The sequence below is a fragment of the Diceros bicornis genome, chromosome 19, assembly GCF_020826845.1.
Source record: "Diceros bicornis minor isolate mBicDic1 chromosome 19, mDicBic1.mat.cur, whole genome shotgun sequence".
In the NCBI taxonomy this organism is placed as follows: Eukaryota; Metazoa; Chordata; class Mammalia; order Perissodactyla; family Rhinocerotidae; genus Diceros; species Diceros bicornis.
The window spans coordinates 51315258-51329148 of record NC_080758.1 but is presented as its reverse complement, the minus strand read 5'-3'; the positions used below and the strand labels follow the sequence as shown (position 1 = coordinate 51329148).

The window sequence follows — 13891 nt, the reverse complement described above, 5'->3', positions numbered from 1 at the left end:
CAAGATAATTCCCAGGTTCATCCAGGTTGTTGCATGATCAATAGTTCATTTCTTTTTATTGAGGAGCAGTATTTCATGGTTTATATGGACCACGGTTTATCCATTCACCTATTGAAAGACATCTGGGTTAGGGCTGTTATGAGTACAGCTGCTGTAGACAGTCATGTACAAATTCCTGCATGAAAATGAGCCTTCATTTCTCTGGAATAAATGCCCAAGAGTGCAATTGCTGGGCTGTACTGTAAGTTCATTCATTATGTTTATTTTTACAGCTTTGTTTCATGACAGGTGATTCTGGTTATCTGTTTTTGGTGCTGATAATATGAGTAACCTTTAGAGAAAAGCACACTGAATCATTGTACAGGCTATGCCAAAAATTGCTCCTTTGCACATGGATGTGTGAAGTGTGGAGAAAGGTGGACCTCTGTGATTATACCAGGCCGCACGCAGGCAGTAAATGGAGGTGACACTGTCCCTCAGCTGTGTGGGAAATGTTCAGTGTTATCAGTGATCAGGAACAGTGAATGCTTCTAGCAAGGAGTAACTACATCAATAGCAGTACTACCAGTAATAAGTGAAGATTGCAATCAAGGGAATTTGAGACTGTTAACAAAATTGTCACAAGAAGTAGCTAAAAATTACTTAAGAAATGAACAAAATTAAAATTTTTCCCTAGACGTTGTTTTCTTGCTCCTTCTTGATAATTTCTTTTAACTTTGTAAGAAACAGATAATTTCCATCCTATATAAACTATTTCAAAATATAAAGAAGATGAAAAGCCACTGTCTATGGAGGAAGCATCACCTTGAAATAACACAGAAAAGAAAATACTAATTTTACGAATGAATAGGAATACTCTTGAGGTGAACTAATATATCAAAGCGGAAGTCTGCAGTGATCTGGCCATCTTGTCAGCTTCTTTCCCTCAGTTGTTTTGAGATTCACCCACGTGGTTGCGTGTATCAGGAGTTGACTCCTTTTTGTTGCTGTGCAGTATTCCATTCTGAGGACAAACCGTGGTTGGTTTACCCAGTCAGCCATTGGTGGACATTGGCGTTGTCTCTGTTTGGCTGTCATGAATAAGGCTTCCATTAACATTTTTGAACAAGGCTTTGTGTGGACATCTGTTTTCCTTTCTCTCAGGGCATAAAATTGCAAGCTGTCTGAACACTTCACAGTAGGGGAAAGGTTTACGTGGGCGCCGGAGGGTGAATGAGCAATCTGTGGGAGGGACACAGGAGCGGCCAAGGTGGCCAGAGCAGAGGACCCATGCACAAGCTTCATTTTGGACATTTGGTGGTCAAGCATCTGATTGCAGGCTATTTCCTTTTTTATGTGCTCTCCGTTTTCCCTCAGAATAAAGTCCCGAATCCTTGTTGGCCTCTTCGCACCTCTCACATTATGCCCAACCTTCCACTTTTTTGATATCTGTGCTGTGTTCTGATCCCAGGGCAAGCATAGGAAATCATCAAGACTGTTTCTTTGGCTTCCAGGAAAAAAATTTTACCCCCCCCCCCCAGTAGAGGTTCTATCCTACAGTAGAGTTCTAAGCTCAGATTAAAAGACTATCTAAAATAATTATTTTAACAGAAGCAGGTGGGAGGCTACACTTATTACTGGCAATGTTGTTGCGAAAAAGACACATGTGGATCTTGGTTAATGATGTTGATAATGCTGTTAATAAACTAGAGCATAAGTGTACCCAGTGCCTTTGACCTGGTCATTGCTTTTTTCTTGCAGGCGAAAGGGCCCGTGGTTCCGACTGAGGAAGATACTTCTCTGTGTTTTGGGGTTGTACGTTGCCATTCCGTTTCTCATCAAACTATGTCCTGGGATACAGGCCAAACTGATTTTCTTGAATTTCGGTAAGTGCTGTATGTCCATTTTTCCTTTAATTTTAGTAAGAGTTCATTTTCATAATGGTTTATATATTTCTATATCCTCACCCAAATCAAGAAATAGAATGTTTCTATTACCCAGAAAGTTCCCTTGTGCCGCTTCCCAGTTAAAGGCTGTTTGTAATGAGTGCATTGCTCTCCAGGGCTGGTATGTGTACACAGATGATGACTGCATGGCCAGGGGTTCTTTCTTTAGCTTAGGTGGGGAAAAATGTTGACAACGTGAAGAGTCTTCTGAAGCTGTTGTGTTGGAGATGCTTTGTCACTTGTGCAGTCTAGGATATTAACTGTCCTTAGAAAAGGTGACCACTTAAAAATAATAATAATTAGGCCTTTTTTCTTTAAAAAAGAAAAAAAATCAGATTTGTTTTTCCTTAACAAAGCCTGACGTACTTTGGTTTCCGTGGAATTATATGCTGGCCCTATAGGTGGTATAGACTCCTTGAGTTAACTTAGACCTTGAGTGTTCCAAGGGTGTTTTTTTCTTCATGCTATATATTTACTTTTGTGCAAGTGGGAGAAGAAAGGTGTAGAAGTATCAAGCTTATGGAATAGAAGGTAAAGGGGTCCCAGGTATGTGGTTGCTGGGAGTAACCTTTTTTTTTTTGTGAGGAAGGTCAGCCCTGAGCTAACATCCATGCCAATCTCTCCTCCCCGCCCCCCCCCCCTTTTTCTCCCCAAAGCCCCAGTAGATAGTTGTATGTCATACTCACACACCCTTCTAGTTGCTGTATGTGGGATGCGGCCTCAACGTGGCCGGACAAGCGGTGCGTTGGTGCGTGCCCGGGATCCGAACCCGGGCCGCCAGTAGCAGAGTGCGCGCACTTAACTGCTAAGCCACGGGGCCGGCCCTGGGAGTAATCCTTTTAAGGAGCATCATTTTACACCTACAGATGAGGCCAGGAGGGAAGAGACTGCATCTGCAGGTGTGAGAGGTTTGAGGCTAGAACACAGCAGGTGTGTCATGAGCGATGGCCTTCAAATTCGATATGGATAGCATTCAAACCAGATGAGGCAGGCTCTTTGTGTGCTCTTTGGCTGTGTTGATTTGCAGAGTGTTTGAACCTTGTGTGTTTGGGACCTAGAGGCTTGGGAGGCTGGGGCTGATGCTGTGGAGGCAGCAAGGAAGCTGGTAGAGAGGAGTGAGGAGGAAGAGCGAAAGGACCTGGGAGAGGACAGAGGGCAGGAGGTGTTGAGATGATCCATGTGTGAGTGTGGCCTGGGGCAAGCGAGGCGAGGGATGGGTGGTGGTGGGGGCAGGCATGTCACAGGGCTCCAAAACCCTTCATCTGTAATAACCCAAGTGCTCCAGGCTCTGCAGACACCTGGGCATACAAGTTTGGATGTTAAGTTTATAGTAGACTTAATCACAGAAACTTGTAAGTCACTGGCTAAAAGGGAATTTCTCCTCTAAAGAGGAACAGTAGGAGGAGGGACAGAAATAGTAAGGTCGATATTTAATACTTTGTAAATCTAAAATAAGTTTTTTATTTGATGTCTTAAAATAACAGTAAAATTCATGTAGTATACTAAGAGGCATTTGATTTTTCTGACAGAAAGGTAGCTGAACTTCTAGGAATTTATTATCTCTTAGTGTTTGCCACTTGTGAGAAGCACAAACTTAAAAGGAACTAACAATATACTAAAATCAAGGGAGTTTTGTTTTTCTGGCTTCAATGTCCCTTAACTGTCCGTGGTTGGTCCAGCACAGAAGAGAGTTTGGGTTTACATGTAAACACAGAGCTACAGGGCTGCAGATTTCAAGATGGAGGACCTTAGAATGGAGGCTGCACAGCTTTTCCAACTGTGCAGGCCTCTGGTACCTGGGCAGCAGCAGGTATGTGTCGGTGCTGCTCTCAGGGTAGAGTCCCAGCAAGGATTTGAATTGAGTTCATTTTCTTCAGATCAATTATTTGGGCTACTTCAGACACAGCCCACACATTTTGCTCTGTTGGTTTCCTGATGAAATGGCAGGATGTTCCCCAGGAGCATCTTTGAACTTTGGACTCTCCTGGCCCAGCCCCTTGTGTCAGGAAAGAGGATGGCTAGGCTTGGGCAGTGGGGCTGCCCTGAGCCCGCCAGGGAGATGCCGGTCCCTAATGCCTTCCTTCCACATGTCTGCTGCGTGGGAGTTAGGGTCACCTACAGCGGGTTTTTAAAGGAGATTTTTAGTCAGCTTTCTTTGCCCCTCCTCTGCAGAAGTGTGGGGGTCTCCAGCGCTGCCCTGCGGGGACTTGGCAGTTTCCCCTCCCACTGTTGGAGGCCTGCGTGTTGGGGTGGCCCCTCCATTCCTATCTTCTCAAGATGTGAAGCCTGTGGATTTCCATTTGGACATTAAAGGAAGTGTAATAATCTTTTGGGCCTCAAAATGTGATTAAAGAATATATTCTTAATCTCACAGCAAATCTGTCTGAAACCAAGTTTATAAATCAGATGAATAAGCTTTAGAAGAAGCATAGCACCTATGATGTAACACATTGTTCTACTTTAAATATATTTTCATAAGCAAAAAATACATGATCATTCTAAAAACAAACGAAAGATGAACTGAAAAGCCCTGACTGGCAACGAAGAAGAAGATGAAAATCGCTCTGAAAAAGTTGTTAGCTGGGTCACTGTCCTGGGCTCCCCACATCTGACCCTGCCACCTCCTCAGTGGGCTGCCAGCAGGCCGTGTGCTCTGTCCCTCCTCCAACCCTGTAGATAAAGCGGGGACCCAGAGGTTGGGCTCCAGCCAGCATCCCAGAGTCATAGGCTAAGGGGATGTGATCACACGGGAGGTCAGAGGGCCCAGTTGCCCACCTGTTACCGACCAGCAGGAATAAGGTTATGTTCTGGCCCAGGCAGATCCTGCAACCCTCCTCAGGCCAGCCTGGGTCTCCTGCACCCCTTGACCCAGTTCCTTTGCTTTGTGGCATTTCTGCTAACTTAGCACCAGTTGGTGGTTCCTCTGGCCACCACTCTCTGGAGCTGTCTGACACCCAAGGCTGACCAGGGGCCTTCTACTAGCGGGAGGGACTGCTGTGGGAGGGGAGGCCCCCAGGGGGTATCAACTGGCCTTGGCACATTCACTGCCTCCTGTTTCGTGGTTGTTTCTAAAACAGAAATAAGAGTGAACTAGAAGATAAGCTTTGTGGAGTAAGGCTATCCTAGAGTAGAATCTGGCTTCTCAGTTCCTAGATTTCTCGGGCTTGAAAGCTTTCCAGAATAGCTGCTAATCCTTGTAAAACACTTTTTATGGATAGGGAGTCCTCAGAGCTCTGGGGTAGTGTGAGTAGCTTGGCCGCCTTCTCACCAGATACAAAACCGGCAAGACCTGAAAGCAGAGGCAGCGAAAGCCAAGCGCCCTCAGTGCTTGAGGATGCCCACTTTCTGTTTGGCATGGGGAGTGGGGGTGGGTGATTCCAGCCTCAGGAGCTGAATTGATTATGTGGGTCTGGGTGTGGGCACTGGGTTTGGATACTGAGAGTTTTCTTGAGGAAGTCATTTCCCCTCACAGTTGATGAACTGGCACATCAAGCTGCAGCCTTCAGCTTCCACAGAGTGGAACAAAGTCACAGAATGGAGATCGCAGGAGTGGGCGCCTGCGTCTGAAACAGCGTAAGAAACAGAGGCCGTTCCAGGCCTTGTCTCCAGTCAGGATCCTTCTCTGAGTCCTGTGGCTGCAGTAAAATCTAAACTCCATAAGCGTGGCTGCATCTGTTCCCCGAGGGCAGCCATATAAATACCACAAATGGGTGGCTTACAACAACAGAAAGTTATTCTCTCACAGTTCCAGAGGCTGGGAGTCTGAAGTCAAGGTGTCAGCAGGGCCGTGCTCCCTCTGAGACTCTGGGTAGGTCCTCCTGTCGCTCCTCCCAGCCTCTGTGGTGGCTGGCAGTCCCTGGTGTTTCTTGGCTTGTAGCTGTGCCACTCCAGTCTCTGCCTCCACTGTCACAGGGCTGCCTTCTCCCTGTGTTTTTACACTGTCTTCTGTCCTTGTCTGTCTCTGTGTCCCAATTTTCCCTTTTGATAAGGACACCAGTTATATTGGATCAGGGTCTACTTAATGACCTCAAGTGAGCTTGATTACCTCTGTAAAGACCCTATTTCCAAATAAGATCACATTCTGATGTGCTAGGGTTAAGACTTCAATGTATCTTTTTTGAGGGGACACCAGTCGACCCATAGCAAGGGCATTTAGGGCCAGTCAGGATCAGAGCCAGTTTACTGTTCTCGCTTCCTGTCCGATGAGTCAGGAGCATGGGCTATGGAGTCAGGCTGCCTGGGTGCCAACCCCAGTTCTGTCAGGTATGAGCTGGGGACTTCACAAGAGGTGCGACAAGGCAGGAGTACCAGCCTGTTTCAGGGGTGGTGTGCAAATTATAAGAGGCGCTGCAGGAAGGGCATGCACCACATGGAGTCAGCCCGGTGGGAATACCAGGAGCTACGGCAGGTGAGGGTCCTACCACTGAACCCCTGATGCAGCACCAGAAAATATGCCACCCCATTTGATTGACATTTTTCTTTTGAGAGAAAATAAAAAAGTTTTAAAAATTTAACCTGCTTCTTGGGGAAGAGAGGGAGTAAGAAACTGACAGTAACAGCCCTGATGGGAGAATTTGTGTCCCTGCATGGTCTGAAATGCCCAGGGAATTTCTGGGGAAGGAGCACGTGTGTATCCCCATGTCCTCATGAGTTGGGTATTTCATTTCTTTAGCAAATGTGTACTGAGCCGCCGTGCCATTTGAAGAAGTGAGAGCTAGATGTGCAGGTATGTGGGGGGAGACCATTCAGGTGGAGGGGACAGCAAGTGCAAATGCCCTGAGGTGGCAGATTGATGGCTGTGGCACAGGATGGGGCAGTAGTGGGAGATGAGCACATTTGGCTTTTGCGCTGCATGGATGTGTGAGGTTATTTAATGAAACTAGTCTCTTCACCGAAGAAAACTGTAAAGAGATGTGTGACTTCCTTGTAGAAGGTGGGATTGGCTAGAAGTCAGGACCACACTGCCCCTTGTCTCTACCCCTTTTGGAAGTTGCCCAACTTGCAAGTGAGTAAACGCACCTCACGGTTTTGGATTTTTTTTTTTTTTTTAAGTTTTTCAATTTTCAGCTAAATGTATTTTCAAAAATTGTTTTCACCACAAGCAATAAAAGTACAATGGTGTATAAGGGAAAAATTAAGCATCACCCCCACACACACACACGCACTTTGAACTCTTGTTAACAGCCCAGTGAGTCTTTCTGTATTTCTTTCCAAGCCACACTTGGGTGGTGGTGTTGATGTCGATGTTGTTTCCTTATTTTTACAATAACAATATGGGATTGTGCGGCACACACGGTGATCTTCCTGCTCCTTCCTGGTTCTTCTCACCTACCTGTCACTCACGGACATTCCTCCAGGTCAGTGGATCTCCATCGTCTCTGTCTCATGCCCTGGCAGTCTCCATGGGTGCATCATGGACTTCTGCCCTGGTGGCAGATTGTTCAACTTAGGGCTCCCACCGCACCATTCCCCTTGACTGCACTCAGCTCTGAACCAGTTCTGTGGATTCGTTGGCCTCCCTGCACCCACACCTTCTCTTCTGCCGTCTTATCTGTGTTAAGTGACAGCACTAGAAACTTCAGAATGCCATTTAACTGGCTCACACCCACATTCACTTGGTCGAGTCCTGTGGCCCCAGCTCCAGAACACACTGTGACTGGGACAGTCCTGGGACTGTCCCTGGACACCACCTGGCTCCAGCCTTCAGTTGTAGCTCACCTGAGCTGCTTCCGCAGGCCTCACTGGGCTTCTTGTCTCTAACCTCTCTCGTGGCCAGGTGGTCCCTCAGGCCTCTCAAGGATCTTCCTTCATTTGCGTCTTTTCACACCTTGAACAACCTTCAGTGGGTCTGTCTCTACTCAGACCTGGTCCTCGCTGGAGGATCTGTAGATGCACTCTCAGTGTTGCAGTGCAGGCTCGCCTACACCCCCGCCTGAGGCTGGAGAACCCAGTGCGCCTGGCAGGATTGCTTTGGAAAAGACTGGCACTTTCTAAGAGCTTTGCCTCTGCTGTGTGCGTGTACACGTGTGTGCGTGTGTGTGTGTGCATCCATCCCCACTAATCCTGGTTTCCATCTCTTTGTCCCCCACAGTGAGGGTTCCCTATTTCATTGACTTGAAAAAACCACAGGATCAAGGTTTGAATCACACCTGTAATTACTACCTCCAGCCAGAGGAAGACGTGACCATTGGAGTCTGGTGAGTGTCTGGCCACGCGGCTGCAGGGCCGAGGTGCCTGCTCTCCAGCCTCTCTGGGAGGCAGGAGGGGCCCTGTGTGGCATGGCTGGTGTTGTCCTTGACAGTGGTCTCTGAAACTGTTCCCTGTCCCTTTTACTCTCGTCCACTCCATTTTCAAAGCAAAGATCTCAGCTAAATATGATCCTAATGGAGCACGAAGAGGTGGCCCTAAACTCTCTTCTGAGGTTTTCCAACAGCAAAGGCTTTGTGAACCAGAGTGTTTTTTGTAGAGAGCCTTATTTCCAGCGAGGGGAAAAGCTAGAAACAAAGAGAACATAAGCACAGACTCATGAGTGCAGGTTGGAGACATACTTTTTCTTTTCAGAGAAGGGAATGTCTAGATATTGAAAACAGCTTGATTTCTTTTCACCTGCAGCACTTTGGGCCGTTGATAATGGTGATGTTTGCTATCTTCTTAGTATTTACTTTTTTTAGCCATAAATTTATAATTTTTATTTATTTATTTTTTTTCCCCCAAAGCCCCAGTAGATAGTTGTATGTCATAGCTGCACATACTTCTAGTTGCTGTATGTGGGATGCGGCCTCAGCATGGCCAGAGAAGTGGTGCGTCGGTGCGCGCCCGGGATCCGAACCCGGCCGCCAGCAGCAGAGCGCGTGCACTTAACCGCTAAGCCACGGGGCCGGCCCTAGCCATAAATTTAAATTGGACTTAAGCTCTGTGACTTCTTCGTGTCTCCTTGGAATAAATTTTAATGTTTTTTCCTATGGACAAGTGGGTGTTTCCAAACAACTAAGTTAAAATTGACTTCCCTCCCTGTGGCGTTTTCTTTTTCTCTCAGAAGCAGCTCTGAGTCACTGCCCCTTTATCTAGCTGGGTCTTTTTTAGTGCCATAAAGTCTCTCCGCTGTCCTAGAAAACCACCATGCGTGTGAGATGCTTCTCAGTGTGGACTCCGAGGAAGTGCAGGAAGTTTGGCATTTCTGATAATGGTCTGGGTAAAGAACATAAAGTGAGAAGGGGAGTTTTGTTCTTAGGAGTTGATGCTGGGACAAGATTCTGTTGTCGTTTTTGGTTTGATTTAATCAAGCATTGACTGACCCAGTGTGTGTGCATGGGACACTTTGCTTTTCTGTCTTCAGTCAGAAGCTTGACGTGGTTTGCTCAGACCTGTTTGGTGGGAATTGGTTGGCCTTCCTGCTGGTTCGTAGAGGTCTGTGCTTTGAAGACATGGGGGTTAGTCAGGACTTCTTCAGGTAGAGCGGTTGTATTGCAGGAGGGGTGTTTGTGGTGCTGATCCTTAGGCTGAAAGCTGTCACAGCAGTGCCCCAAGAACGTTGTATTTAGTGACCACCATGGCAGGTCTCAAGGTAGTGACAGCCAGACTCGTGCTTGTGGGCGCCTGCTGCCTGCCCACGTCTGTGCTCCGTGCTGTCGTGAGAATGCTGTGGGCCCTTGGGCGACAGCAGGCGCCATGCACCAACTGCTCTCACCTGGCACCTTGTCAGATCCTCCCACCAGCAAAGGCACAGAGGAAAGCTGAGGGGTGTGCAAGGCCGTCAGCTCGTTCTCAGCTGCCTGGCTGTGGGCATAAGGTCTCCACCTGGCAGGAATAGGGTTCCTCCCCTCTGGCCAGGAGCTACCTGGACCTTTGTCAGGAGCCCCAAGTTTGGGGTAGGCTGGCTACTGGAAGCCCATCAGCTTCTAGCACCTTTAAAACGTACCTTTCCATCCCATAGATTTAATTATAGGAGAGTGATAATGACAGTGGTCAGAACCACCCAAAATGTGATCCTCTGGAGCAGGTCAAAGAGAAATATTAGAAAGAGATGCTGAAACTTAAGAGCTAGAAAATAAGAAATTGGCCCTTTAATATTTTCAAGCATTCTTGCCAATGAATTTGAATATGTTTTACAGAAAAACCTTATTAATTCAGACCCTCCCAGTGATTAACAGTATTTGATGTGGCCTGAGTTAAGAGTAACCAGAACATCTGTCTGAAGGAGGGTTTGGCCAGATAGACCAAATCTCTAAGTGCCTGGCAGGGGGTGGAATGGGCCGAGGCTACTGGGAGCCCATCCACATGGCACGTCCTCTGCGACATCTCCTGCAGAGATGGGTCTGCTCCAGGATGGCTTATGAGCAGGCTCTGGAATGTGCCGTGCATTGGAAATGGTGCCTTACGGGCTTCTAATCCAGCTCCTAAAGATCAGTGTTGTTGAATTAGCAGGTATGACAGCATGATACTATCTGAGGTTTATTATGAGTTAAACTGTGTTCAGCTTAAAAATGTGGATACGTATGAGAGGAGATGATGTTACTCAGCTGGTATTTATTAAGTGCTCATTCTGTGCTAGGCTCAGTTGAAGGCCTGGTGACTGATCCAGATGGGATCTTACCTCACAGAGCTTCCAGTGCATATGGGAGAAACGGCCGTCCCCGACCCCTGGTAACTGCTACCAGTGCAAGCCTCTGTGGCAGAGCCCTGTTTGTAAGTCAGAAGATCTCCTCTTTAAAGTGTCAGAAGCCGTCCCGGCAGCTTGGAGTTTGGTAGTTGTTTGTTTAGGTGATGGGGACAGTTTGCCTCCCCAGCCCACTCACCCTCCTGCTCTCAGCTTAGTTGTAACCAGATCTCCACAGTCGTTGCGTCCACAGTCGCCATCATCTGATTGCGCTGCTCCGCTCTGCTTCTGTCTCCAGGCACACTGTCCCCGCCGTCTGGTGGAAGAACGCCCAAGGGAAGGACCAGATGTGGTACGAGGATGCCTTGGCTTCCAGCCAGCCTATCATCCTGTACCTGCACGGGAATGCGGGCACCAGGTGAGGAGGAGGAGCCCACGTAGCACATCCTTCCTGCAGTGCCAGTGCCCTAAAGCCCAGTTGGGTTTACTGACCCACCGCAGTGAGGGAGCAGGCACGTGGTGGGACCGTGGGGCTTCCTGAGAACAGAGGAAAAGGCAGAGTTCCTGTGGGGTTTGGGGAAACTGACATGAAGCAGCGTTCCCACAGGCTCAAAGCAAAGCAGGGCTGTGTGCAAGTGGCTGGGCCCTATTTCCTTCGGAACCACCGCGTTAAGCAGATGTGGGAAGCTGTGTCCAGAAACGCCGTATCTGAAGCTGCACCTGGGGTGGAATGGAGGAGGCTGCGTCTCTGTCAGAGTGACCCAGATCCTTCTTCCTGCCCTAATTTAAAGGGCAAAGTGCCTGAGGGCCTGTGATTTATGGAACAAGGTTTCTCAGTGAGTGAGGAAGCAGTGGTCCCTCAAGGAGGGGTTGTTGTGATACTGCAGGGCCACAGCGTGCCCTGGGGAAAGCTGTCCCCTGTTCACGAACAGTGTCTGTCATCTCAGTCTGGAGATCACAGGCAGGGTAGCGCTTTCTCACTGGCAGGTGTGCCCTGCTGGAGGAGGAGGCACACTTCCTGTAAAGGGGCAGTGAGTGCTGAGAAGGGGCAGGGATGACATCAAAGGAGGGTTGGCCAAAGGCAGAGGAAGGCCAGCAAAGAGACCCCAGCTGAACACTTATGGACAAGCTTGTCCTCGCAGGCCACCCCACCGTGCTGTCAGGGCAGGGTGACTTGCATGAGTTTTCTGCTTCCAGCAGTAAGCCAGCAATGCCAGTGCATGCTCCTGGGCCGTCGATGAAGTACATACTGTCTGTGGCAGCTAAAGCCCTTGCCCAGGTTTATCCCAGGTGCTTTTCAAGAATGAGTTTAGTGGCATGTCCTTCAGACTAGCTGGGATTGGAGCTACTATCCTTGGTTTAAAGACGGCTCCTTCCACCCCACGGGGTCGGCCTTGTTCAGAAGAGTCTCTGTGGGAGAGCTGGCGTGTGTGAGGGGAGGAGGTGCATTTTCTGAACAAAGCATTACCTGAAAACCCTGGGAGGGTCACTGTTTCCCCAGCTTCCTTAGGGCACATGAGAGAGAGGTGGCAAGGAGCTGACAGGAGGAAGGGCCACCACAGGGCCAGGGTGGGGGTCAGCGTGGTGCTTTCGCCATGGTGGCAGGCTGGGAAGTGGTCATTTCATAGGCAGAACCAGCAAGGAGAACAATGCATGAGCCTTTGTGGGGGGGAGGGCAGGCCACAGTGGGTGTCTGGGCAGCGGGGCTGCACGGGGGATGTTGCAGAAAGTCCGGGAAGCATGGCCCCAGAGGATGGTTTCTGAGCAGTGAGAACAGAGCGCTTAGCTGCTGAATCACGTATGCATTTGGCAGTTTGCTTTCTTCTTTGTCTGAGACAAGCTACAGTGGATTTCTCTTCTGCTTTTCGAAGAGCAAGTGGCTACAAACAGCTGTTGTAACATCTTTCTATAAATGAGAAAGGTTTGCAGTTTATGTGAATTAAGGTTCAGTTCAGCAATGCCAATCACATGGAAAAAGAGACCAAATCTGCCCATCACTTCAGATTTGAAGGAATATTGTGACTGAAAGGTTTCCTGCTCCTTCCCACTCCCCACAAAGACTTTCTCTGTTGCAGAGCTCACGGTCCCCTCAGCCCCTGCTCTCTGACAGACTCCCTGGGAGCCAGGCCCTCGGCTGCTGCTGCATACTATATTACATTCTAAATCCCTCTTCCTTTTGCTGAAGATAGAGAATTTGGAAAATTTAAAACAGAGCCACCAGGAACTCTTCCAAAGATAATTGAAAACACTTTGCAGTATTTCCCTCTGGTCTTGAAACTCATTCCTTTCTACTTCTGTTTCTGCATTATATCGGTTTTCTTCCTTCATCTTGTTCTTATCTCCCTCAAGGACACTCCCTCCCCCAACACACACCTGAAATGCCCAAAATGCTTATTATAAAAAAAGAAAGTTGGGGCTGGCCCAGTGGCGTAGTGGTTAAGTTCGTGCATTCCAGTTCAGCAGGTTGGAGTTTCACAGGTTCAGATCCCAAGCACGGACCAACGCACCGCTTGTCAAGCCATGCTGTGGCGGCATCCTGCATATAAAGTAGAGGAAGATGGGCATGAATGTTAGCCCAGAGCCAATCTTCCTCACAAAAAAAAAAAAAGAAAGAAAGAAAGCTACTGAGAAGTCTGGAGAGGGTGAGCCCACCTGCTGACGTGCTTTCCTCTCCCAGCGCAACCCAGTCCCCACTTTGGTGCCACAGTAACAATAACAGTAACAGTAACAATAACAGCCAACCAACAGCTGGACAGAGAGTGGGAGAGGGTAGGCAGTCCCCGGACACAGAGGCCCAGACATGTGAAAGCCTGGTCAGCCTCGGCCATCAGCAGTGCCCACTGAAACACTGGTCTGTGGGCAAGGGGCTGGGAGATAGCTGTGCTCACACGCTCCTAGTGAGAGGCAAGGGCCCGTAGTGGTCAGGATTACTATTGCACACACATGTGACCCAGCAGTACCCTACACGTGGGGCACCCATATGTGAAAGGACGTTGTGTAGGGTGGCCACGGCCACAAAACTTCAGTTACAGCAGTTGGGAAAGAGCCAGAATGGCCACAAGATGAGGAAGGTGAACCAGCACTAAGAAGAGTGTACCAAGACTTGGCTGTGATTTAGTGAGTGAAAAGTGAGAGGCCAAGGGTGCGTGGGCCCGCCCCTGTGGGTGGGTGTGTGTTCGTGAGTGGAGAAGCGCCTTCCCTTCTGTCTACACAGCTGATCCCTGGACTCTGGGACTGGATGCTGAGGGAGAGGGCTGGATGCTGGAGCAGGAGAGGGTGGGGGCTTGCTGTGTATCCTTCTGTATCTTCTGGATTTTGTATTGTACGTATACGTTACCTAGTCAAAAATGAAAGGAAGGAAATAATGAAG

General features: G+C 48.5%; 1 protein-coding gene across 1 annotated transcript in view; it reads left to right on the top strand.

Annotated features, from left to right (window-relative positions):
• ABHD12 (abhydrolase domain containing 12, lysophospholipase) overlaps positions 1-13891 on the top strand; it is a 79977-nt gene that overhangs the window by 53827 nt on the left and 12259 nt on the right. Inside the window, exons 2-4 of the mRNA XM_058563365.1 lie at positions 1741-1865; positions 8017-8122; positions 10820-10939. Coding sequence (XP_058419348.1) covers positions 1741-1865; positions 8017-8122; positions 10820-10939 — 351 coding nt within the window. The remainder of the gene's footprint in view (positions 1-1740; positions 1866-8016; positions 8123-10819; positions 10940-13891) is intronic.